Below are 27,003 nucleotides of genomic sequence, written 5' to 3' on the forward strand. Positions count from 1 at the left end.
ATAAATAAATAAATGTCAACATTATTTATATAAATTCTCTCTCTCTCTCTCTCTCTCTATATATATATATATATATATAAGATAAGATAAGATAAGATAAGATAATCCTTTATTAGTCCCACAGTGGGGAAATTTCCAACATTGCAGCAGCAAAGGGATAGCAAAATAGCAAGATAATACTGTGCAAAATAAACTATATTAATAAATAAATAAGTACAAAAACGTGCAGGATGAAGATGAAGGAAATAAGCACAGAGGACGACATAAACAAACAATATATACAGTATTTACAACACAGAGAAACTCAACAGTTAAATAAAGAATGTTCACAGTTGCATGGGTGAAAGTGAAATTGCACTTGTGGTATTAAGCTGTAAATATATGTGTGTATATATATATATACACACACACACACACACACACACATATATATATATTTGTATTGCTCTTTTTCAGTTTGTATCTGTGTCAAACATTTTTTTTTTATTTACCCCTAGCATTGCATGCTGGTATGATTGTTTGTTCTTTGCTTTTTGTTACTGTTTTATATTGCATCTGCTGTCTTGCAAATCAAATTAAATAACAAAAAAAAATAGTCTTCATATGATATCAAACTAAATACAGACAGCTGACTTACATTATATATTGTGCATATTAATAGTAGCCTACTACAAGTTTCTTTTTTTCACCATGAAATGTAATCAACCTTGTAAATAGCAAATATTTCAATGAATGACTCCTTAACTACATGGAGATTTGCCAACATTTTTATGTTCAAAGTGCTCATTTTTAAAAGCACTCCCCAGTGATTTTGAACTCACTGGTTCTCCTGGATTTTCTTACATTATATATTGTGCATATTTATAATAGTAGCCTACTGCAAGTTTCTTTTTTTTTCACCATGAAATGTTATTGATTACAATAAAATAAGGGTCTATAATTTTCTGTCATGGAGTATATCTCTTCACTGCTAAAAGAAAAGAAAGCAGACTCACTGCCAGTTGTAGTGTCTTATTTTGATTTGCAGACTTTGTCGTCTTTTTTTTTTGTCTACATGTTTGTCAGTTTTAGCATTTAAATTAATATAAATCACTGAATATGAAAACGATTGATCAAAATCTGTTAAATGTAGTGCTTTTTATTCAGATAACCCACAGTTTTCACTGTCTACTTGTGTGTGTTCTATGTATATATGTCCATACACTTAACCCTCTATGGTGTGTTGCCTCGAAGCAACATTCCCATTTTTGGCTGTTTAAACCCAGTCACAATTCATCCTCAATGATGTTGCAATACTCCAGAGCCCCCCAGGAAACCAACAGCACTGTTTATATTGTAACATGCCTCTGGAGGCTATGTTAAGTCCCTTTTCTGAGGAAGTTTTGGAGTTCTGGAGTTTTGTATTGTTGAAAAATAAAGTATAATTTCTGTTAGTATTATTCATGTTTTGTCTCTGTTTCCCAGCCAACTTAGTCTCTGAATAAGGTTTTTTGGTAAATTTGGGTTGATAATCTCCAGACTAATAAAAAAAAAACCAAACAAATAAAAAGGATTTTCCCTTCAAACTTCTGCCATAAGAGGGCGTATGTTCAAAACACCACTCAGTACTAGCAAAGATCTTATACATAGGTTAATTTCAGTATAAATTATTAATATAGATGTGTTTTGCATGAAATGTTTTTATTAAAACATTTTACATTCATTAAATCTCCAAAGGTGAGTGCACTTGGGTGTGTGCTGATTTCAACACCACAATGGGCATTTACATAAACTACTGCTGTTATTTTATTTTAATGGAATCAGAAAACAAACAAAAAGATCTGGTGGCTATTATTTCAATCTAGAGGTTGTTCAGTTCACTACAACCACAGGTGAAACAATTTCCACCTAATTATAAGCCAGGAGTTGATTCCTTGGACTGAAAATAAGCAGAGAAACTTCAAAACAAATACACACAAAAAGCAAGTGATAGAAACAAAACAAATGTAAGTGCTCACATTGACAATAATATAGTAACTTGATTCACAACTGAAACTTCCTAATGTCATTCTGCCATCAATGCCACAAATCCTGCTTTAAATCTCGCATTAATAGTTTGAAATTACTAAAAATGTTACAAACATCATTACTGTTGAGCTGCAACATTTTTACAACTATCAAACAGTGATACAGAAAATTAAGTGCTCTCATTGCCGCTCTATCCTCCTAAAGAAGCAAAGCATCAGACACGCAGCTGGCTGAATATTTGGTCAAAGAAAAATCCCCTCTTCATAATGACGGGGTGTTTCATCATGTAGCATCCAGATCACCATAATGTTCCCTATTTAACAGTTAGTGACTATAATTATTGGGCTTTTGCTGTGAAAGTTCATTAATGCTAAATATACTACATATATTCCCTACTTTTTAAATCATAAATTACAAATAGCAGAATTCATGAGTAAAATTCTTCTTATTGCCCATCACTGTGTTGTGATGTAGCATTAAAGGAGCAGTGTGTAAGATTTAAGGGGTGAAGTAGCGTCTAGCAGTGAAGATTGCGCATTGCACCAGCTGAAACTTCACCTGGTTAAGATTCCTTCAGTGTTAATTTCTCAGGAGGTTTTAACTGTGAGCCTAAGTATCCGCATAGGTCTCTTTGTAGACAGTTTTATGTATTTAAAAAAATCAGTGTTTGTCTGACGCTGCTCTTTGTTTTACTACACAATATTCCATTTCCGCAAATATATTCCCTTAAATCCTACACACTGAATCTTTAAGAAGAAAAAAAAATATCATGATTTTGGACATAATTCATTTTCGAATTTTAGTTAGATGCTTTGCTTCAAATCTGTAAGTTAAGCGCAATAATGTAACTTTAATGATGATGAATAATGTAGCTTTGATGACCTCTCTGATTAAAATGAAACAGGATGGCTCGCTACAAGTGTCTGGACCCGATAGGACTCGATATTTAAGGGAGAAATTAGCACTGATGTGAAAGTTTTTCCCTATAATATGGAGAAAGGAAAACAAAAGTCAAGCTATGGTTTCTACAGTGATTCCTACGTGTGAATCAAGGCCGTAAGCACAGTCACAGTACTTAAAATTTAGCATGTCTCACAGTACTTACTTTCAAAACACAAAAACAAAATCAAATTAAAGCTAAATTACACAGGCAGAAGCACTTGTGTGTTTTATAGCCTGCAACTGTCAGTGCACAATCAGGACGCAGGAAAAACAACTTGCTGCAACCTGCACCGACAACAACCTATCATCAGCTAAGCAGAAAAACATGACGCCATAAAGTTTCAATCAGGTAGAAATTCAACATCTTAACTCCTCCCTTTTGTGTCAGATTACCATGGAAGAAGAGTCACTATGTATTGTCACTCTCAGATGAATCACTCGTTTGTTTGAAATCAAACAGCTGAATGAGATGTGTGGGGGTCAGCAGAGGAGACGAGTCTGTCAGCTCTATGAGTAACATGCCCTCTTAAGTGCCAAGCAGATCACAAAGCAGTTGCCGTAGGCATAAGTCTGGAATACAAGCAGCGTGTCGACAGGCCCTAACCTAAACGAGCACACGAAAAAAACAAGACTTGTGTCTAACAGCAACTTCATGTAACCTGTGAAAGAGTAAAACTGTCACACAGTAAAAATTTCTGTCCCATTTCTGACATGTGGAGGTCACATTGGTAGTAAGTGGTCGTCTCTCTCCTCTGGCTCTTCTTCTAAGGGCTCTGAGGCCACTCCTCTGTAGGCTGGCGCTTCCTCCCGATTACGTGACCGACACACAAAGTCACAGCCATCCTGTAAAAGGGTGATAGAGTTTGTTTTGAATTTCAAATGAAGTTACGTGGGCCTGATCTTTTAATGACGTTACTCAACAGCTGCATTTGGCTTACCGCTGTCAGATTGCCAAACTCCACCCAAAAAGCATAATTTGGGAATTGCTCCATGCCTTTGGCTCCGACAATCAGTCGTTGGTAGAGGAAACCTCCAATGAGATAAACAGCCAGAAGACAAAAACCACTGGAAGCAGAGAGGACTTGCATCACTTTCCATTTATAATTTTACAAGCTTGAAACTATATTTTGTAACTTTTATTAAAAAAAATGACTTTTTCATATTTGTTATAACTGTCACTATACTGTATAAACACAGTGGCACAGAAGACAGATAATCGGTGAATAAAATCATGTTCCTCTGCCATCTCGTCTGATGACATTACTGCATGTGAATGAAAACAACCAACCTGAGCCGAGGAGTCTCCAGCCACTTTTACGCTGCCTGTCCAAGGCAGGAGTTTAACGCCATTATGCTGCACGTGTAGCTCTGTGCAATCTTGTCTTGCCTTTAAGTTGCCACAGGAGGTAGTAACACCACCAAAACAGTCTCTGTATAAACATGAGAGCGGCAGGATGGGACGATGGGCAGGACAGGTGTGACGTTTTGACGGTGTTATGTGTAGGAGATTTTAAAAAGCAGCTGTTAGAAACTAATTCAAAGACAAAGAACAGCAGCTGTAGATGTCTGAAAATTGAGAAAAGGGTGAGATTTGGGAGCTCCTTACCCTCTGAACAGAGGACAAGATCAATTGCCATATAACAGAGAAGAAAAATAACACATAACGCTGTTGTTGTTGTTTATGAAGGGCTGCAGACACGTATACTATAGGTCATAAAAGAGGCCGCCGCTGTTGTATCAAACATCATGACCGCCACGCCTAAATACTATTTAAAATCACACAGTGACGCGGAATGATGCCGCTGTTTGGTTTCATGTAGAAATGATAAGGAGGCCACTTAGTGGTGGCCCAAAAGCGCGATCTCTCAGCTGTCGATCATGTCAATCACTGCTCGTGAACCGCTGTCAAACTAAGTGATCAAATATGAATCAAGATGCTGTTACTGCATTGTCTATTTCTCGCCTAAAATGACTTCAGAAACATATTTTAGTGTACTGTTTAGCTGTAAATGAGGAAGTTTGTGACCTGGTTGCCATGTTGAAAACATTTGAGCTGAAACTCAGCAATGTCAACCGGGCTGAGCACACTTCCTCGTTTTACAGCTTAATAGTTCACTGAAATGTGTTTCTTAAAATATTTGAAGTCAGAAATAGGCAATGCAGTGACAGAATTTTGATTTATATTTAATCAGCGCTGTCTAGTTTGACCGCATTTCACAAGCAGTGATTGACAGCGTCATTGGAGACTCCTCGGCTCTGATTGGTTGTCTTCTTTAGATTCTAGCAAATGCCATTAGAAACAGTTGGAAGAGGAGGGGGAACGTGACTTTTTGCACAGACTTTGTCATGCACTTCTGTGTAGATGTAGCGGCAAAGAGTTAAACTGTAGCTTAAAGGGTCTTTATGTCATTAAACTGTGGATACGCACATGATGAGCATTATGGAGCCAGTGCTGATGTGGGACTCAAGAGCTGGACACACTGCACTTGAGTCCAGCTCAAACAGGTAGAAACACTCCTGCAACCGATCCCGGTCCTCCAGCACCACCGACAACTGGCCCTGGGAGAGAGATGAGAGAGACAATGCTAAATACAAAGCAGCAAAAACACTGATAAAACTAGAATAATCGCCTTCAAATAGCACTCCTGATGAACACTCCAGCTCTTAAAATATCAAATCAATACGTGGCAGCAGATGTTTTAATCGTGGTGGGCCGCCACAAATAAATGAATGTGTGGGAAACCCTGTTGAAAAACTCCAATACTGCCTTAAATGCTGCCTTAAACATCTGGCAAGTTAACATTTCTTTTCATTGATCATCAGTGTGTCTTTTACCGCATCTGTTTTCCTGTCACAAGAGATCATGACCACAGCTCTCCTCTGTTCCTTGTTGCAGTGCTCATCATAACTGTCGCCGTTTTTGTAGATCAGCATCACCCAATCGCCTACAAGGGTAGAAAAGTGTCAAAATAGACAGCGCAGACACAATGCTGATCCAAAGCACTGTATGAAATTATCAATCCAGTGAGTAATTCTGATGCATTTTTAGGCTTTTTATGCTTATAGCTTGTACCAAAACACAATGCAATTCTGCATCCTCAGATTTCAGTTCACAGATGATGAACATTGACACACAAAGTCAGGGTAAATTAGGATGAAATTCTTAAGTGTTGCAGAGACTTACTTCCTCCAATGGCCTGTGTTGCATCGTACTTGCCAATCACTGTTGGTTTAATGTCTGTTTTCTTGCTGTCGAACTGAACAGCTCCCGCTCCTACGACACCCGCTGCGTCCCCGCACAGCTGGAACACGTATGTGTAATTCTCAGCTGCGCTCCTGGTCTCTGCCGTAAAGCTGTCAACATGAGAACAAATCCCAGAAAACAATTAATAACATGTGAGACTGTGGTGGAAAAAAAGAACAACACTGGAAAGGCAAAGGACAATCAGACAAAATGCTTCTGTCATGGTTAGTTGGCATTTTCACTCAGTGCTGAAAATGCAGCTATACAGCTGAGTCACTTCTTACTTCTTATGGGCGAGTGGCTCTAGTCGACTGAGAACTTTCCGCTCTGATTCAGACTCAGATAACAGTTTACAGTTTTTGGTGCCATCAGCGGTGTACACTCCACTCCCAAATAGGACCACCTGAACAACCACGATCCACACCAGGAAAGGCGCTCCACTGTGAGTACTGACCACCTGGCATAGATATCACATGAAAAAAATAAATTATTAATATATTGTCTTAAAGCTACAGTTGGTAAATTTTATTTTATTTGATGACGTTCATTATATTCTGAAAGAAATAGGACTAATAGTCTGTGAAAATAATTATGTCTCCTCTTCCTACTGCTTCTACTCGCATTCGCTACAGTCTACCTCTCTTTTCCCTCTTTCACGCTCTAGCTGTCCTATCTTATAAGGCAAAAAAAAACCCGCGAAGTAATCTTAACAAAATAAATATAATCTGTTACTGCATTGCCTATTTCTTGCCTAAAATGTTGCACTCATGTAATATGTATGAGATTATACTGAAATTACAACTGGCCTTTAAAAACAACATAAAAAAATAATTAATTAATTAAGTGGTGAAATTTGGAACTGCATGTCTCCTGTTCAGCAAATTGAGCATGCTCACTGGTGCCAATTTATGAATAGCCCCAGATCTAAATATACATACTATATATATTTTTACCAATATATGTATGTCTTATAATAATAATAATTAATAGCCCCAAATCTATCAATCTGTCATTCCATTCATACTGAGACTTATATATAATATACTTAATATATGATGTTACATTCCACCACTGTTAAAATAAATATATACATTTAATTATTTTTCAATCCTTGTTTATACAGTTTTTAATGTTTAAAGTTGTAAAGTTAGTATTTATTATTTATTTTTAAGATTTTTTCGCCTGAGGATAAGTATGGCTGTGCTTCTATGTTGTGTGTAGTTAGCTGTGAATGAACTGCTGTAAAACAATATAATTTCCTGTGAAGGATTAATATAGTATCTATTTATATATTTTGTACGCAATAGTAATTACTAACAACTACTACCATTTTACTCATCACAATTCATAATGAATCTGAGGAGTAAAAAAGTTAAATAAGGTGCCAGCGTGCATAATAGCATAAAAATACATTTTGTTCATTTAAAAACATATAACCTAACAGCCCCCCTGTTGCCCCCTCCTGAGGTCTCTGGGCTGAGCCCCCAAAGTCCTAAAATCCTCGAAACGCTCCTGTGCATGCTCATTTATTTGCTTTCCGAACAAAGACCACAACCAGGAAGAAACTACCTGTCGATTTCTTTTGAATAAATATTTTAAATGTAGGCTACAATATCTCGGCACACAAAAACAGAGCAGAAACAGTATAAAGTAATGGTGTAACTGGTAAATTAACCCGTGCAAGCACATATTTTTTAAACATGCAAAATGTCTGTTCATCCCCGCACGAGGCAGTAACTTTTTTGAGCGGACAGTCAGTTTAAAAACACACGACTCTGAAAAGCTTAAAACTTTTGGTTACATTGTGCACTTACTTTCATGACTTGTTGTGCTGTAGAGGATTTTGGAGAGCTCCTTTGTTAGTTTAACAGTTGTTTAAACATGAAGCCCGCTGATGATGCAGTGAGCTTCCTCGTGCTAACGTCGCTTCCTGGTTCACTTAATGAAGCAAAACAGATGACATGTTGTCCCGCAGATGAAATGAAGCAAAGCTGCGTGTACTCGGGAGGTTTAAGTGAACCTTGTTAGCTGCACGCCTTTTTTCCTGCCCTGTGTAATAAACGCGCTTTTGCCTGTAAATGTGCGAAGCTGCATCCAGGATGCTAACAGGCTACAGGCAGCGGCGGAGTGCGGAAGTGAAACCAAACACACACGCGCATGTGACCGTCCAAATGAAGCGCGACCAATGAGCTGCAGCTAAAACCTCCTCAACACCCGCATCAGCTGATCACAGACAGAGACGGTGGACAGAGGAAGAGTTCATCCAGGGTATGTGTATAGTTTTACATGTCAACGCTGCGCAAATCGTTGGTTATTACCTTTTAATGAGTGGGGATCTGGAGTTTTTCCTCATTCAAATAGGTGCAGTGTTAACCGTTTGAAACCTGAACCAATTGGCGTGACTGGGGAGGCAATGAGCAATTTGACAAGGAATTGCCAAAAAAAAAAAAGCAAGAAATTAATAACAAGTTACAAGAAAAACACCTGAAAATAAGCAGCAACAGCAATAATAATAATAATAATAATAATAATAATAATAATAATAATAATAATAATCATAATAATTATTTCAGAAATAAAAACTAAAACTAACTAAAAAAACTTTTAAAAATGTGTTTTTTTTCTGTAATATAATTTTAGATATATAATTATAAACTTTTTATTTTCTGGACATTTTTCCCATTATTATTCATTTTTATTAACTAAAACTTTACTAAAAACACTTGATATACAGTGGATTCACACAGAAAAATGGATGCAAACCAAAACATTTTCATCTCTTGGCACATGATTGTACTTTCCACTGAATTCAATTGGATTTTATTTAATTAGAATTGAAAAAAAAAGCTAAGACCAAATAATCACCACACAAAAGTAAGTGTGCATCTACTCATGGAGGAGAGGCTCGTTTCAGTGCAAGATGTAAACATTAATGGCGTCCTCCTCGGCTGAGCTGTGACGTAGCTTGGTGCTGGTGGGTGAACCCACAGTAGATTCATTCTTTCCCCTATACGATGACACAGTTTGTGGGTGCAGTTTGGCAGAAAGAAAATAGTTCTTATGAAACTGCTCACAACAAGGTCTGTGGGTTATCTTGAGCAACCGGGTCATAATTCCTGGACATTGCCGTTGGGTTTTTCACATGTATTTTTTTGCACTCTGAACACTCTTTAGATGGCACAAACTGAGTGCCATCTAAAGAGAGGGCAGACATCTCTGTGGCCGATTTATCCAACACACTGCAAGTCACACCAAAATAATCTATATTTATAAAAAGCGCTACAGGGAAGATGAACAATATAAAGATTTGATTTGGGGGCAAACTGTCCCTTTACATAAGAGTTTTTTTTTAAATGCCTAAAAATATACAACAGGATATGAAGACAAAACATACCAAGGTATAGTCATTTGGTGAGTGTGCATTATGAGTCAGCAAGTCTGTGTTAACAGTGTAGCTACATCAGTCTGATGATATGATGAAGCGCAGCATTTGCTAATTAGTGCCAAACACAAAGGTCAGCTAAGGCTGATGGAAACATCATTATTTTTGCAAATTTGTGCATGAACCAAAGTCCAGGACAAATAAAAATCTTAATGATTAGAGGAAGGAACCACCTAACTTATTATACAACTTGTGGGAAAACATGAATATCTGTACTGAAGTTTCATGGCCTTCCACCCAATAGTTGTTGAGACATTTCACTAAAAACCCACAACCTCATTATGGTGCCACAGGAAATGTCAGAGAGTCAACAAAATAGTAAGTAGATCGTGGATTTAAAATGTAGATTTGCTGCAAAAGTATACCAACATACTTTCACGTTGCCAGTTTATTAGGCACACAAAGCTCAAACTAATGCTGTCTATTACAACAGCCCTGCAACCATCCATACCTTCATATAGGTTATAATGTTCAGTTTTCTTTACAGAGGTGGTGATTCAACTGTTTGGTCATTTTGGATTCTGTAGTAAATGATTTAACGTTGCTTGAGTGTAATTTTAATAATGATAGCATATTATGTTATAGCATAATTGGCACTGATGTCACCTAATCCTGTGAAAAGCTTTATGTTTATTCTCTTTAAAGGCCATAATGAGTCTTCGACTGTACCAACTTTAAACAGCTGTGGTTTAATGTCTCTCTTTTATTAATATCAGCAAGACTAAACTAAACCACAGCCTCCAAAATGACCATAAAGTTGATTCAACATCTCTCCAACACACCTCTTAATAAAAACAAAAAAAATAATAATATGCATAACGTATGACTGATGCAGGGATATTCTGTGACACTGCATTTCTTAATTTTTGTAAATCGAATTACCTGGCAAAGTCGGAAACTGATGTAGTCACTGAAACAGCATGATAATCAACTATTTAAGAAGTCAGATGATGTTACAGTAAAAATACGTATATGTTCATTCTTAAAGGTATGCTGTTTTTTTAGCTATGGGGAAAATGTGTTTATAATATTTTACTGTACACGGAGGATGTTTTTGTCTTAGGCCTTTCAAGAGTACCAGTAGTTTACTGTTAAAACTGAAACAACACATGGTGATACAAAGCTTGTTTTATACATTAGTCTGAACCTCGTGCTTTCAGGTTGTTGTTGAATTTGAATACAAGGCAGCCTTCAACCTGTAGAGGGTTTGATCAGATTTTTTTTCCTGAAACAGTGCCCTGTTCTTGTAATCATAACCCACTTGAACATTTAACATGATAAGATTACAGATGATAAATGTTCCTCAGTGGTGCTTCCTTAATGCATTTAATACAACAGTCTCGTTCATTAGGAGATAGACAAACACAAAATCCATGCAGGAAGAGTTTGGATTGTATTGCCATTAATTTATTCTTTACAACATCATAGCTCTCTGTCATTATTAACTTCTTAACCTCCAGAGAAATTAAAATACTTACTTTAGAGGAGGAAGAAAGTTAAGTACTGCATAGTTCACTCCAGTTATTTCATTGATATAGGCAACATATATGAAGAAATTTCAAAAAGGTAGCAGCCACAAGTTCTCATTCCCATCATTATTAAGCGTATTCACATCCTGTGGTGTATCATAGTGGCAGGTAACCCTTAGGATACTGGCCAACAATACACAACCAGGAGTTCGCTCTTATTCATTGTGTATTGGTAGCAACTAATTGGCTGCACAAAGCATGCTGGGATACCTGTGACGCAGACCATGCTGGCGGTGTGGTGAGAAGTCATGATGATATTAAAACTTCAGACGATGCTCTTATCAAGACAGCCAATCAAGCTGCAGGCACAACAGACTGGTGGGACAGAAGGGGACATTAGTTTATGTAAATTGGTCGCACATAATGGGGCTGCACTGTTAAGCATCTGACGCACAGCTGAAACACATTATAACACGTTAACGTTGTGAAACGGTCTGGGCTAGAGAAAAAGATCATGTTTTGGGTTAAAATAAGTATGTTTGTTATGTAACATGATGTAAATACCCTAAGTAAAAACATTTGCACATGGGCCGTAGGTACTTAAGTGATGTAATGTTGCGTTAATAACAACAACAATAATAATAATAATAATAATAATAATAATAATAATAATAATAATAATAATAATAATATAGCCTAAATAATATAAAAATATCTAGTATGTAAGGAATAGTTAACTGTTTTGGACAATAACAATGGTTACATTGTGCACTTACCTTCATGCCTAGAGTTGTAACTATTAAGCTGCAGCTAGCAGAAAGTTAGCTTACAATAAGGAGTGGAAGTGGGGGAAACTGATGTTAAGCAATATATTGTTACCTTAGGATAAAACCATGTGAGCTGTTTTCTCCTGTTTACAGTCTTTATGTTAAGCTAAGCTAAGTAACTGTTGGCTTTAGCTTTATATATACCATGCAGACAAAAATTAGTTTTTCTCAAACTGTTGAACTATTCCTTTAAAATAGCCACATATAACCAGTTGCCAGTCAGTTTGGTAGATCTAGCTTAATCTAATGTCCTCATTTATATAAATGTAGTGGAAAAATGTTTAGAAACACCGCTGAGTATAATTTAATTGCACTATAAACTACATTCTGCGAATTAACTATATGATTTAATTAACACATAAACAAAACTGAACACTATAATAACCCTTATGTTAGCTAGACTTATTTGAGGGGTGTTTTATTGGACTTTTATTAAGGTATGCCTGATAAAACTGCAGCGTGAAATGTAAAATTGTAAACTGCATTAAATTTAGGTAAAAAAATCCACTAAAATTAAGTGTAAATCTCAATCAGAAAGTGTTAAATCTAAGAACTTAAGTGATTCAAAACCTGCGTACTGCAACAAAACAAGAGAACAAGGAAATGTGAGCCATTATTGCTGAGTATTTTCTTTATTTGGAAATGTTAATGACAGAGAAAAAACCTTTAATCTCAGGTCATTGGAGAACTCGATCGAACAAGTGTAGTAAAGCATTCATTGTTGCACAAATCATTCACAGATCACCCTTGTAAATCCCCCTCCCTTAGTTTCTTCCTCTGTGGTTGCTCAATCTTGCTTTTTTTTCTTTTAATCATAAGAAACAGTTTGTGTTTCCCCCGCTTTCCCTTCTTTAGTACCTCTCAGGGGAATGTAAGTTTTTATAGGCCTCACTCAGCTCTCCACCAAACTTTGTGTGCTCTCAATCCTCACTTTCTGTCTCCCCTCCCCCCTCTCTCCCTTGCATTATCACAGTCTTTACCTGGCTGTGTGTGTTGAGCAGACACACCCGGCTACTCCATATCAACCAATCGCTGCTCTAAGACAGAGACACCAAGGAGGTGTACTTCCTGTGTTTCGCGAGAGAAGAATGGGGCAGGAGAGAGGAGAGACTTAAGGACTTTATTTTGCCAGGGGGTGTCCACACAGGCGATCTCATCGAAAGTAGAGGGCAGGGAAAAAGGCTCAAGTGGCAGACAGAGTTTTGCTTGATTTATTAGCGATCTCTCTTTTAAGTAGCAGCCACTGAGAGGACAAGACAGAGAGAAGGAGGAGGAGAAAGATAAGTGTCAATCTGTTGAAACTTGTTTGGGAATTTGAGGAAGGAGGGGAGGTGGGGAGAGAGAGGCAGCAAGAGGGAAAAGCAAGGGGAGCTTAGGCGTAAACATTAAGTTTTTCACAGGAGTTCAAGTATTTTAGAAAAGAGAGAAGCAGTTTTGTTGAGAAAAGGGAAGACATTTGTTATGTCAGCCAGACAATGTGAAAACAGGGAATGAATTCTTGTGTGTTGTGCAATCTCATGCTTTTGAGCTGAGCTGGACCGGGAGGGGGGAGACCACAGAGCTCCTCAGGACACAACATTCAGGTGAGTTATTTAGATATTCTTTAATGGATTTTACACAAACGTTTCTTCTTCAAATTGCTGTCTGGTTTGAGCACGGGAGTTAGGTCAACCTTAGCTGTGGTTTACATGTTACATGCCGTGCCTATGTGTCACAGGCCCTCGCTTTCTCAAAGACTTCTTTTGGTATGCTGTGCTTTGCAAGTCTGTGCTGCATTCTTAGAGACCTGTGAGAGGGTGTCACCTTTTATCTGGCATACTTTGTTACTGTAAAGTGATCACACAACCAGGCAGGTTTAGGATATATAGCTTTTAGCTTAAAATGTTAAGCAATTTAGTGTCAAATAACAAATGAAAATGAATGATGAAAAAAAAACAGAGCAAAATAGTTCTAGATATGATTTGTCAAATGCAGCAGTAACAGTAATAAACGTTTTCCAGAGCACTCATGCTCAGCTCTGTGACGTTAACTAAGTGTGTCAAAGTTTGCAGACATCCTCCATGTTGCTTAATCTGACCTGCATTTCAAATGTCTTCACTGCTGATTTGTAAACTGATGTCGCTGCTGTCTTTTAGGTTCTCCAAATTATGATACAATGGGGACCAAAAGGCCCAGCTGCACCCTCTTTGACACTAACATAAACACATCAGACCGCAAGCTTCAACCAGGTGGAAAAATCTCCCGGGATCCAAGTCCAAGGCCAGCGATGACCGCCCAGTCGGAGCGAGAGAGAGACCGAGAGGAAGACAGGAGGAGGGAGAGAGAAACTGAGAAAATGAGAGACAAAGGGAGATACAAAGATTTGGACCCCCGGGATAGATGCTATGAAAGAGACCGAGGTCCTGCACCCCGGCCCAGAGAGGGAGAGAGAGAGTGGAGGGAGAGAGACATGAGGCAGGGGGGTGACAGAAGCAGAAACGGGAGGCCGCTATCAAATCTGGAGAAGGAGACAGAGAGGGAGGTGGAGAGGGGGCTAAAGAAAGGCGACACGTTTCCCAGAATGACGAAAAGCAGTGCAGATCGTAGCACAGGAATGGCGACTGAAACATATGACAGGAGAGAGGACAGGAGGCAGAGAGACAGGCCGAAAAGAGTAGATCCAGATGATTGGGATAGAGAGAGGGCACGGCAGAGGGAGAAGTACAGAGAAAGAGATGAGGTCCGAAGCAGGGGAAAAGATGAGGGACAAGGGAGACCTGTGGTGGATGAGAAATCCCGAAAGAGGTATCAGGAGTTTGATGTCGGTTTACAAGACAAGAGAAGAGAAGTGGGTGATTCTTGGGACAGAAGAGAAAGGGACGAAGTTAGAAAAAGAGAAAAGTCAAGGCCTATCATGGGCGACAGGGAGGCCAGAGTGCCGTCTCCTCACAGACGAAGAGACAGAGAGATCTCAGACAGGAAAGAGAGGGAGAAGGCACAAAGCAGAGAGGGAAGGAGGGACACCAGGAGCGAAGGAGACAGTGACGAGAGAGAGCTGAAGAGGGAGAGAATGAGGGACAGAGAGAGGCAGGAGTTGACATATCAACACAGCAGAAGCGAGGGGGACAACAAGGGCAAAACTTGGGAGAGAGATCGAGATAGGCAGGGACACCGCAAGGAGGACAGGCAGAGATACAGAGACAGAGAAGTGGATCAATCCAGGAGAAAGGAAGGCACGGAGAGGTACAGAGAGGCTGACAGGAGAGCAGGGAGGGAGGAAAGTGCGAGAGACTTGAGGAATGACAGGAGAGAGGAGGACAGATATAAAGAGCGTGAGCAGAGGAGAGGTAAGGAAAGGGAGGCTGATCCGAGGTGGGATGACTCAACAGGCAGAAGCAGCAGATCCCAGACGGCCCCTAGGGTGCCGCCAAGAGCCCAGAGCAGCGGAGAGTGGAGCAGTGACATGGACAGCGACATGAGACACAGGAGAGGTAGGGACAGTTATGAGGAAAGGGAATCGGGGAGGGAGAGCACTGCTGAAAGCGACAGAGAAGAACAAAAAAATACAGCTTCTGAGAGAAAAAGAAGTGAGACAGACAGAGGGGAAACGATGGCACAGAGGAGGATGTGGTTAGAGCCACAGAGGGGCAAGAGTAGTAAAGACGAATTTGTTAACAGAGAGAGACACACAAGGGAGAGAGAAAGGAGGAGAGAAGAAGACAGGAGTGTAGAGTCGCAGGCTGAGTGGGAAAGAGCGGGGCGGCGAGTAAAAGAGGAACCAGATGAGTGGTACTCGGACCAGAGCAGCTACAGAGGAAGACGTGAAGGGAAGACTGAACACAGGGGAGGCTCAGAGAGGGAGACAGAGGGTATAAGTGTAGATGGGGAGGACGTGGCTGAAGTCTGGAGAGAAGTAGATAAGCGAGAGAAGGAAGATCTGTCTGACAGTGATGGAGGGATAGAAGGAGGCAGGCGAAGGGATGAGGAGAACGTGACAGATAACACAGAGGAGAGTGACAGAGAGGAAGAGGGTGGCAGCGATTCTTGGGCACGCTCTGAGAGTGAAGGAGGAAGTGAGACAGGGTGGAGGCAAGAGAGGGACAGAATGCTGTCAGGAGAGGACGGCTTTGTGACCGTGTCTAGCGGCGGGGACGAGGAGGACGAAAGAGAGGAAGAAGAGTTTGTGGACTGTCCAGAGTTCTGGGAAAGTGGAGGCGCATACGATGGACCCTCAAGGTCATCGTATGCCGCCAAGATGTGTGAGGGACAGGAGGATAGGGAAAGGGACAGGGCAATGGGAAAGGAGGAGGCAGCTGATGAAGAGGAACAGGGGAAGAAGCCAAAGTACGTCTTCTGTGTGATTGGACAAACGCTGCCTAGGTCAAAAAGTGGAGAGAGGTCAGATCACATGGGAGGATTGGAAAGAGATCCAAATTTAGACAGTCGTCATCATTGTAGTGATGAGGACACACTGAAAGCTCATCATGACCTGCATCTGACACTGACAAGAAATGATGAACGCACGGTCATCAACAACCAGGACACAGAGAGCAGAAGTGACGTGCAGAGGGAGGACGAGCCAAGCACAGCAAAAACAACTGAAGTCAGACACAGATCGTCGTCAGAGCTTCACAGAGACACCGCAGAGGGGATGAGGAGCAAAGTGGAGCACCCGTACGCTGAAATAGGGACAATTAAAAGAGACTCACAGACCGAAAAACTCCTCATTGAGTGGAGAGAGAAGAATAAAGAAGAGGTTGAAGGAGAGCAAACCTCGCCAATCCCATGTAATCCCTATGGGGACGTTTGTTCTCAGGTGGATTTTGAAAACATTCAACCCCTCTTGGAAGGAATTAACATTGGAGCAATGAGTCCAGAAGAGGTGGAGGCAATTCGGATCCGAATGAGCGGGGCATGGAGCATGTCCGAGGAACCCAAGCGGCATTCCCAAGCCCCCCACCTTAAATGGGCCAAAAGTGTGGTGCGAGAGATTCTGGGACGCTCGGAGGAAAATGCCGCGGAAGAACCCAATGCAGAGGTAGATCAAGGGGTCGAGCAGTCCGAAATGGCGGTCGTGAAACAACAGGAAGCAGAAGAGAGCGGCAAAGTTTTAAAGTTGGACGATCAGCACTGGGAACCGGAGCTGGAGGAGGAGGAAGAGCCGTTGGAGATGGAGGAATTAAGAGGTATGGGGCCGAGCCAAGCCGACATGCATGCTGACCAGTGCTCTACTATGCATGGTGACACACCCACATACACTCATGCTGACACACTGTTAGACACTGAGGGGAAAGAGGATCACAGTATGGACAAAGACACTGAGCCGTCCGGTCATCTTCAGTTAGAAAAAGCAGCAGTAGAGGTAAAAATTAGCAAAAAAGCAGGGGAATTATCAGAAATGGAAAAAGAAGAAAACAGAAAGAAGGAGGTGGAGATGTATTTATCTGTTAGCAGCACGCTGTACAAGCCCAACAGCTGCCCTATTCTTAATTATGAGTCTGACCTCCCTGTTCCCTCCACAGAGGGTGAAGACCGGGAGGAGGAAAACAAAATGGGTGAAAGTGACGAAGACGGGCAGGGAGAGGAGCCTGTGGGTGCTGCAGGGGAGGTGGGAGACATGAGGGTGGGAGAGGAAACAAAGGTGGGTGGCAGAGAGGGAGAGGCAGAAAGTAAAGTAGAGGCGGCGACTCTGACAAGCAGCTGCAGTTTTCGAGATTTGGGTCCTGAGGCTCGATTACGGAGAAGGGGAATCCGTAAAACCACTGAAAGAAGAACTGGAGAGCTTGTAGAAGTGGAAGAAGAGGAAGGTGTTGGAAGGGATCGCAGAACCAGAATATTCTCTACAACAGGTAAAAAAAGGAGGGAGACCATTTCTGTCTGGTTTATGGTTTAATTGGCATTTCCAATTTTCCAAAAAAAAAAAAAATGTAATCAGGTGTCAGACTACAGAGGAAGTAACCTTTACACCAAGTCAACATGTGATTTTGTTCACAGACAGCTTTAATCAGTGAAAATCTTCTCGTCATAGCCTCTGTATTTTCCGCCTGAGAGTTTCTTGCATCATTTTGTTGTTGCATCAATCACAGAAACTGAGATGAAGAGGAAAAGCAGACATCCCCGTAATAGACGTAACCAGAGCATTGATCCTATCTCAGTTCATTTCCTTGCACTGGAAACTGCGTCACTGTGTTGTGGTGGGACAGGTAGTGAGTGGGAGGAGACATGGAGGTGGGGAAAGTGAAGGCAAACCAGAAGCACCAGCTTAAAGACTTCATTTGATTCTGCTGTTACACATAACACGAGAAGCACGAGATTTGGAAACACTAATCTTTTCTGTAACGCTTGTTGTAGCACGGTTACTAAAAAAACAACTAACAGTTATTTATTTTATTTATTACCTATTTATTTATTTATTTATTTAATTATTTCATTTTTTATTCATTTGTCCAAACTTACTGGAGTTCTTGGACAAGTCCACATTTTGCGCACTGAGATGTTGTTGTATAATGTTGCAACAAATGGATACTTTTTTATTCCAGATGATGAGGATGCTGGGAGCAAAAGCTGGGGAGAAGTAGAGCTGAGGTGAGTGAAACAATCACACAGAGCTGCCCTACAAAGGCAACAGACCTGAACTTAACCAGAGCGCAGAGCGATCTGTTGTTTTAGTGTCCAGCTACATGAATAGTAGCCATAATATTGGGAATGTGGCAGTTCTTTGTGTTTTTTTAATGAAGCCATTTATCTACATAGAAGAAGATTAAAAGTAAATGTATTTTTATTTTTGGCGTTAAATCACAGAGCAATGCCAAAATATAATTTAAAATTTTGAAGTCTTGTGTTTGGTTTTCAAAATAATGAAATACACTTTTTTAACACAACACTATTTTTTAAGGTTACAAGTCTGAATGATCTCTTGTTATTTATAGAGGGTAACTTAAACTGATAAGATTGTGACAGGCATATATAAGCTTTTCCTCCTGCCTACACAGACTGTTGATTTTGTTTTTAATACTTATCATATTGTGAATGATGACTGAATCTAAACATACTACTGCTATTTCATAATAATCTTGACTTTAAACTTGAACTTCGACCCTTACTGGAAGTCAAGGCACTCTGCCTTTGCTTTATTTACAGAATAATAGGAAGTCATGACAAGACAAAAGGCGTTTACTTCCTTACAGATTCCAGTAAGCAGTATACTGAAGGATAATAATCATGATGTAGATGGAATCTAGTCTAGTCAAGTCAGCTTTATGTAGCACCTTTCACACAGTGTAAACTCAGTGTGCTTCACACACAGCAAATATGCACGAAATAAAAGAACATAGGGCGTGAATTCATATTAACATTATTTTATTAAAAAACACTTTACTTTGTCTTTTGATGTTACACTACCAACTCAAGACATTAAGACCCAAATGGGTAAACTAATATTTGTATTCAATTAAAACAAAAGCTTAGAATATTGTTTTTCTTAAGCTTGAAAATTTCTAGAAGCAACACCAAAACCAGTAACTTCATGCTGGATAAATAAAGCATTGTAAATGCTACGAAACACTAAGTAACGTTAGAGGATTTTGTCTTGTTTTTGCCAGAACTTTTTGGAGTTTAAGCAAACACATTGCATGTGATATTTTTCTGTGCTTTGATTGATGATAGACATAAGAAAAAAGTCAATTTTGACCCAAATGAAATTAAGATCTTCCAGGTCTCCAATTCTTTAATATGTAATTGAGTGCCCCTGATATTAAAAACTGTTGCGATTTAGCACTTGGAGATACAGTGCTTTATTTCTATTATGTGAAAAAGGTCCCTGAAATTTTGAATCACTCTCTGTATTTTCAGTGCTAATGTTTTGCACCGAAAAGCATAAATATAATAAATGATTAAATGAATTGTTTTCTCTTTCTTGGTACTCTAGGAATGTTTTGGAAACAATCGACAGACGAAAGAGGAATTCAAGGTTTTTCAGTAAGTATCTTGTTCCCTCTTTATTTTTGCTTTATTCAGATTAGGTCATCAGATACTAGTCAGTCATTTTATTAATGCCATGTGACAAATTGTATTATCTCACTTGACAGTTTTGTCTCAACATAAATCTTAAGTCTGATTATTAAAGAAGTCTGTGTGTAGGCGACAGTGACGTGACCTCAAATCATATCAACTCTGGCTGTGACTGGGAAAACATGACATACTTGAGCATTTCCCTTCAGTGTGTGTGTGTGTGTGTGATTCATCTCTGTGTTAATACAGGAACGCAAACTGTTTATCTCTTGCTCTCAACATATTGGCCCAAAATGAAAATGAAATACACAAATGAAAGGAAGCATGTGTTGGCTCACACTCTTTTAAAGTTATGTTTTAAACAATCTAAAATGGCAGCAGGTGCCTTGAGTGATGATTCACATGGATATTGCGAGAAATGGGGCAGGAGTGTGTGTGTGTGTGTGTGTGTGTGTGTGTGTGTGTGTGTGTGTCTGTGCAAGCCGGAGACAGGTTCCTGCAAGTGTTCATAACTCCTAACTTGAGGCAAAAACAGCTGCTGCTGCAACTTTGCATTCCGACAAGTGTGTGTAAAAGGAATGTCAAATGCAAACAACTCTTCTTGGCTAACACCGTTCCTGTCTCTATCTGTCTTCTTTTCATTGCTTCGTGTATTTTCCAACTCTTTCTCTGTCCTTCTCCTCTTCTCCTCTGCTGTCTTTCTTCGTCTCACCTCCCAGATGCTGCCCAGCTCTACCAGCAGTACAGCGAGGCTGCCCAGAACTTTGAGATCCTGCGCCAGGCTCGCCCTGATGTCACCTCTGTGTGCGAGGACAACACACCATCACCCGCGCCCTCGCCTCCTCCTGCCCGCAGACCTCTGCCTCCTCTACCCCCTGTCCCGCACCCGCACTCCTTGACCCACACAGGCTCCATCACCAGTGGCAATAGCTTGCCTCTCCCCGAGCCCCCCAGGAGTGAAGGCAGGCCTTCCTCCCCACGTCTGTCCATCTGTCTCTCGCAGTCGGCCACACTGTGGCGGGACCTGCCGGGGGTCAGGAACAGTGTTGAGCTGGAGGAGCTCACAGAGGACCAGAGGAGACTACAGGAGGTAAGGGTCGTTCTTTATTCAGCAGGGTAGGAGGTGGTTTCTATTTTATTATGACCCTTCTGTTACCACACAGTTTCTAGCTATGATAAATTGTGTGATTTTGGTGTATTTTATAAGAAATCATGCTTTAAAACCCCACATGTGGGTTTTGGGATTGTTAGTATCTAAAATAAATAGAAAATACATCAATTTAAACTTGAATGTCTGTCCCCTAAGCCAAATCACAAATCATAACTCCTTCCCCAGTGTTTCAAAAAATATCTTAAGTGCCTCCCCACTTTTGCATCAACCTCTCCACTTTCATAAATAAGAAAACAAAACACATAGTTATATTGCAAGTATTGGTGTCTAGTGAGGATTTGATAGAAAGGAATTCTTATCAGTAATTGTAAGGATTTTGCTCTATTATTATTATTATTTCTCTGAATTTTAATAGTTGTGCCCATAACGTTTCAGTGATATACAACCCAACCTAACCTTGCATTTCAACATCTTCGGAAAGTTACTGACACAGAATTTCCTCCCACATGTAATTCAGGATAATCCACGAGGCAATTAAATGCACAATGATCGTCTTTCACTTTCCTTACCTTTACTTCCTTCCAAGAAGGATTCTGATCATGATTAGTTTGGATTTTTGTTGATCAGAACAGCTAAAGCTCTTCCAATCAGTTGTAGTTTTAATGACTCACGTCCTTGTGCTTGTTTACAAGTGACTGTTTCGGGGCGTTTTTTTTTTTTGTTTTTTGTACATCAGCAGCTTCTCTAATGTTTCATTTCATGGTGATTTCTGTGGAAATGCATGACTTACATGAGTCAGTTCTTTACTGTTGTTACCTCACACTGCAGAGAACTAAAACCATGTGAACTGTTTGGACTTGCTAAATTCCAGAATAACCCTCCCTGTGATCCACTTTTTTTATTGGCGTAACAGTGTTGCTTGCCAGAAAACGTGACTGCGTAGACTTGCTTTGTTTCTCTGGTAATGTAGGTGTTTCCCTCTAAACCTTAATCACGACGTGTCTGAGCTGAAAGCCTTCTACTCATTGTGAAATCTTTCTCGTCAGTTAGTCACGTCCTTGTCTTAAGTGCCCCGGCCTTCAGGGAAATGAAAATGCTTAATAGCCATGATTTACTGTCTTGCTGTGCCTTACTCATTGTTTTTATCTCATTTTGATGTATTTTTCCTATTAGGTCAGATTTGAGGTGGTAACTTCAGAGGCCTCCTACTGCCGGAGTTTGGACATTGTTGTTGGACACTTTGTCAAGTCCAAACAGCTGGGGTCGCTGTTAACCACTCAAGATAGAAACTGGCTATTTTCCAGACTTGCTGACGTCCGTGCAATCAGCCACAGGTCAGAACTTTTAAACATGATTTGAGCAAGGTCTTGACCCTAAATTTGATAATTTAGGTTGACATGAAACACACATTGTGTGTTCATCAAACTTGTTTGTGTTGTGCATGTACAATTTTACAAATGTATGGAAGAAATTACCTTAGATTAATTGTTTCTGGTTTTTGTTTTAGTTTTTTGTCAAAGCTGGAGGAGCGGGTGGAATCAGACATGATGCAATTCACCGTGTGTGATATCATCGCTCGGCACTGTCAGCGCTTCAAAATGGTTTATGTCCCCTACCTCACCAACCAGTCCTACCAGGACGCCACCTACCAGAGACTCATGTAAGCCATTCTGTTAAGATGTTGTGTTCAACTCTTGTCTGTATTCTCTCTGCCTTTTTTTTCATTTTAAAGATTTCATAACATTGGAATATTTGGGATAACAGATTATAAAAGTAAGATTACAGGAAGTAAAATGATAAAGAAATATATATATGAAAAAACAAGTATACATTTCAAAGAAAACAATAGAAATCATATGACACAGTAATACTTGAAATTATAAATCACAAAAAGGAGAACAGGAAGTTAAAATACTACAGAAATATAAACAACACCAAAAAAAGGAGAAATTAAATAAAAATAAATAAATTAATAATAATAACGATAATAGTAAAAGCTGATTTCATAAGTTTAAGCTCATGAAAAAAAATGGATTGATTACATAAATGTAACTCCATAACATACAGTTACTGACTAGTCATGAATTAAAGTCAGAGGATACATTTTACCAACATAGGACACAACGACGGGGGCTGTAAATACACACATACACACAAACAGAAAAACACGTGTGTGTCCATGAGCACCAGCAGTCCGTACATTCACACACACACATTCTTGTGTATACCTACGTACCAAGAAAGATGTAAGTACACTTAATATAATGTTCAATTTCTGTGTCTCAGGAACGAGAATGCTGGGTTCAAGCGGATTGTGGAGAAATTAGAGAGGAGTCCTGTTTGTCAGAGGCTTCCTCTTCGCTCTTTCCTCGTCCTTCCCTTCCAGAGGATCACAAGAATTAAGCTGCTGGTCCAGGTGTGTGTGTGTGTGTGTGAGAGAGAGAGTTTCTGAAACAGCAAGTGGTGATGCTTCACAACATGTTTGACTATTAACTCTTTTATCTCATTTTAACACACACACACACTGTTTCTGTCCATCCAGAACATTGTGAAGAGAACAACCCCTGGTACTGCGGAGGCCACACAGGCCATCAAAGCTATGAAACTTCTGGAGAAAGTACGGAAACATCCCCCTTTTTCAGTGGACATCAACATATTATAGCAATATTTATTACTCGAAAAACTCGAATTCCTTGGTTAAAAACTGCTCTTTTTTTATGATTTCTCCATCAGCTGATTCAAGAGAGTAACGACAGCATCACTCAGATGAAAAGCATTGAGTCGCTGGTCTGTCTCAGTGCGAAGGTGGACTTTGAGTGCAGGGTGAGTAACAGCTGCTAGCGTTGTGGGAAAATCACTGGGATAGCTTGTTATTGTTTTACTAAATATTACTGACAAAGCTACAGATTTTATGCCAACTGTAATGAAAAACTAGCATAATAACATATCGGCGGTTTACATTTGTTTGTGTTGCATTTTTAAAAAATAGATGGACAGAATTAGTTGCATTGAACACCAATTTAATTATTTTTACATATTATTTTACACATGATTTTGCAGGTTCGTGCCATATCATACAATATAGATATTTAAAAAAAATCTTTTTACCATGGCATTGCTTTTAACCATCAATTCAAGTAAATCTTTTCTGTTAAAAATCAACTTTAATGTTCAAAAAATAATAAGCTGTTGTCTGTGTGTGTGTTGTTACAGACTCTCCCTCTGATCAGTCAGTCTCGGAGGCTGGTCCGGGAAGGGCTCGTCACTGAACTGATGGATTTCTCTCTTAAGGATACTGAGAGGAATATTTATTTGCACCTGTTCAATGACTATTTGCTACTTTCACTACAAAAAGAGTGAGTAAACAAACTTTTTTTCTCATCTTCAAAAATCCATTACCTCTTACCTCTACATTATTTCATATTTTATCATCCCTTCAATCTCAGTCTTTTTTTTTTCCACCGTCTCATTTCTATTTTGTTCTCTTGCTGCTTCCAGAGGGGGAAGGTTCACAGTAATAGACCACGCTCCTGTGTCCGACCTGCGGGCCGAGAACTGTCGTGTCAAGCTTCACTCCCTCCAGAAGAACTTGTTCCGGCTGCACATGACACACAGAGCCCTCCTGCTACGGACTGACACACAGTAAGAGACAATTTTTAAGATTTGAGACAATGGCGAAGAATGTTTGTATATCAGTTGTCATGTCACAAAGTGGAAAAAGTTGCAGAAATTACATTCATCTTTATCCTCTCTCTCTTCAGGAGTGATAAGCTACGTTGGATATCCGCTCTTTCCCGGCCGCATGCTGAAATTGATTTTTCTGCCGCACAAGGTGAACAATACTGCTTTACTTTAATACACTGAAAAATGCTGTCTGATCCCTGCCTACTTCACCCACCCACACATAATTAACACTCAATGTGTCACTGAGCTGTAAAATCAGATTAGTCACTAAAGGCTCTTCATAATTTTGCGCCTTCAGTGACGACTGCATGGACCTTTTCACATATCACATGTCATAGTAGAAAAAGCACAGGTGAAATTGATAACATTAACAATGTCTCAGTTCTATCACGTTTCCCAATAAGCTATTCCAGTGAGCCAGCATGGACAATACCAGGGGCTCCAAATGTAGCTATTATTAATAATGTTTTTTTTTTAAACTTACATGTGCACTATAAAATCAAATGGTGTGCAGTATGTACTGTATAATGCACCAGATAGAAAACATGGAGTGATCCATTGCAACATTCAAGCCAAAGCCTCCCATGTGGAATAAAGCATTCGTGGCAGCCTTATAGTTGTACTAAAAAAGTAGATATTTTAGAATATCTGACCGTGACAATTCCCCAACATGGCAAAAAGAAAAATGAGATGCTCATGGTATGTACTGGAAAAAACACAGAAAAACACTTATGTGCTGAATTCAGTACACTGAATGCCTCTACATGAGAAAGTCTCACTTATCACTGACTGTATTTTAAATTCTGAAACCTTCTGACTTTGTTTCCATGAATGCATGATGTTAAAAATGTTGTTAATGGCCTTGTGCACCCACACAGGTGTTTTCAGTAGCCTCGACTGATTAGACCTTAGTGGCAGTTGGGTGGAGCTTTGCCAAGTATTACATGATGCCACCAAAGCAAAAAAAATGTAACAGCAGAGTGAGGAAAATGTCAGTGACCTGCAGTTTTTGCAGGTTCATGCAGCTCTGTGAAGACATTCGCTATATGAGCATCATGTCGTTCGGATTATTGATCATTTAATCTTCCCAAGTGTAAATCTGACCTCTTTCTTCTTGTGTCCTCGCAGATTTTAAACAGATGCAGTGTATCCGAGCTTTTCTCGGCCAGCAGCCTGATGAGCTGTCAATGGAAAAAGCTGATATCATTCTAGTGCACCAGCAAAGCAGTGACCGTAAGATCATCTCACTACCTTTTCCATCTTTCCCTTATTGACAGTGTGATCCACAATATATGCAGCCTGGTATGATTAGAGAATAAGCATTGATTTAATTTTTTGTATTCTTTCTTCATCTCAGATTGGGTAGAAGGGACGAGGCTGTCTGATAGGCATCGTGGATGGGTGCCCGAGTCCCATTTGGAAACCATAACCAACTCTAGAGTCCGGCAACGCAACCTGTCAGATGCCCTCAAACTAACGACGGCCACAGCTGCTGTTTGACGAGGATGCTCAGACTAAAGAGAGGGACGTCTTGAAAGCACAGTAAAGGATGAGACTCTCAGTTGTCTGCTTCAAACTGCTGGAAAATGGACTATGGACATTTAGTGCCCCGAATGGGGATTTTTGTCGTTGAATTGTTCACAATGCAGCAACTGAAATGCTGTGAGAATGCATCTCAGTGTAGCATTGGGTCTCACTTGATTCACTCAGTGGAGCAATATATTGCCTAAGAGCAATGCGTGGGCTGCTGAGGCCTGCCTGAAAGGCATTAAGGACATTGTGACTCTATTAACTGTTATCTACAGTACATTACTAATAGTGTGTGTGCTGTAATACATTAATGGACTGGTGTTATACAAAAAAAGTGTTTTAAAGGGAAATTATCTTTTTTTTTCCAAGAAATGCTGTATTTGGAAAATGTATTATAATGTGTGTATATTGGAGAGAATCTTAACAGTTGAGTGTGTGTGGTGCATGTCTGTTAAAAAGTTGGCCCCTGCATGCAGGAGAGCTGACAGGATTCATGCAAAATGTATAAGGCGATTTAAAGATGTACAGAGCTTACACAGTGAGGACAATGACATTTCAATAAATTTAGACTGGTGGAATAAAATCACTTTTGAACATGCCTTATTGAGTGTGCTGTGGCTTATTTTTGTCATCACAGAGGCTTTTGTGGTCATTTATTCAGTGGTGGATAAAGAATCCTGAAAGCCATACTTGAGTTAAAGTACTGATGTCTGAACAGGATAAGACTTACATAGAGGTAAAGTCACCTATTAGAATAT

General features: G+C 39.7%; 2 protein-coding genes across 4 annotated transcripts; one reads left to right on the plus strand and one right to left on the minus strand.

Moving 5' to 3' along the window:
* Positions 1 to 1,663: 1,663 nt before the first annotated feature.
* Positions 1,664 to 8,366, minus strand: m6pr (mannose-6-phosphate receptor (cation dependent)). Its single transcript, XM_042489407.2, has 7 exons — positions 8,008 to 8,366; positions 6,478 to 6,650; positions 6,134 to 6,303; positions 5,785 to 5,894; positions 5,378 to 5,508; positions 3,888 to 4,014; positions 1,664 to 3,792 (listed from the first exon to the last, which is right to left on the minus strand). The coding sequence occupies exons 1-7, from the start codon at positions 8,011 to 8,013 to the stop codon at positions 3,670 to 3,672; spliced, it is 840 nt and encodes a 279-aa protein (XP_042345341.1). The 5' UTR covers positions 8,014 to 8,366; the 3' UTR covers positions 1,664 to 3,669.
* Positions 8,367 to 11,839: 3,473 nt separating this feature from the next.
* arhgef5 (Rho guanine nucleotide exchange factor 5) lies at positions 11,840 to 26,844 on the plus strand. Of its 3 annotated transcripts, XM_088084407.1 has the most exons (16): positions 11,842 to 13,514; positions 14,067 to 17,096; positions 17,433 to 17,759; positions 18,450 to 18,495; positions 19,838 to 19,887; positions 20,640 to 21,010; positions 22,205 to 22,365; positions 22,539 to 22,691; positions 23,318 to 23,447; positions 23,574 to 23,648; positions 23,765 to 23,854; positions 24,245 to 24,387; positions 24,530 to 24,673; positions 24,793 to 24,863; positions 25,844 to 25,948; positions 26,073 to 26,844. In XM_088084407.1, the coding sequence occupies exons 2-16, from the start codon at positions 14,087 to 14,089 to the stop codon at positions 26,213 to 26,215; spliced, it is 5,019 nt and encodes a 1,672-aa protein (XP_087940533.1). In that variant the 5' UTR covers positions 11,842 to 13,514; positions 14,067 to 14,086; the 3' UTR covers positions 26,216 to 26,844. The 3 variants fall into 3 exon arrangements, with proteins under 3 accessions (XP_042345224.2, XP_087940533.1, XP_042345225.2); XM_042489290.2 differs by having other exon boundaries at positions 11,840 to 13,514; positions 14,067 to 17,759; XM_042489291.2 differs by lacking the exon at positions 17,433 to 17,759 and having other exon boundaries at positions 11,845 to 13,514.
* Positions 26,845 to 27,003: the final 159 nt, after the last annotated feature.

The sequence above is a fragment of the Plectropomus leopardus genome, chromosome 11, assembly GCF_026936395.1.
Source record: "Plectropomus leopardus strain MGB_pleo_1.0 chromosome 11, ASM2693639v1, whole genome shotgun sequence".
NCBI classification, from domain to species: Eukaryota; Metazoa; Chordata; class Actinopteri; order Perciformes; family Serranidae; genus Plectropomus; species Plectropomus leopardus.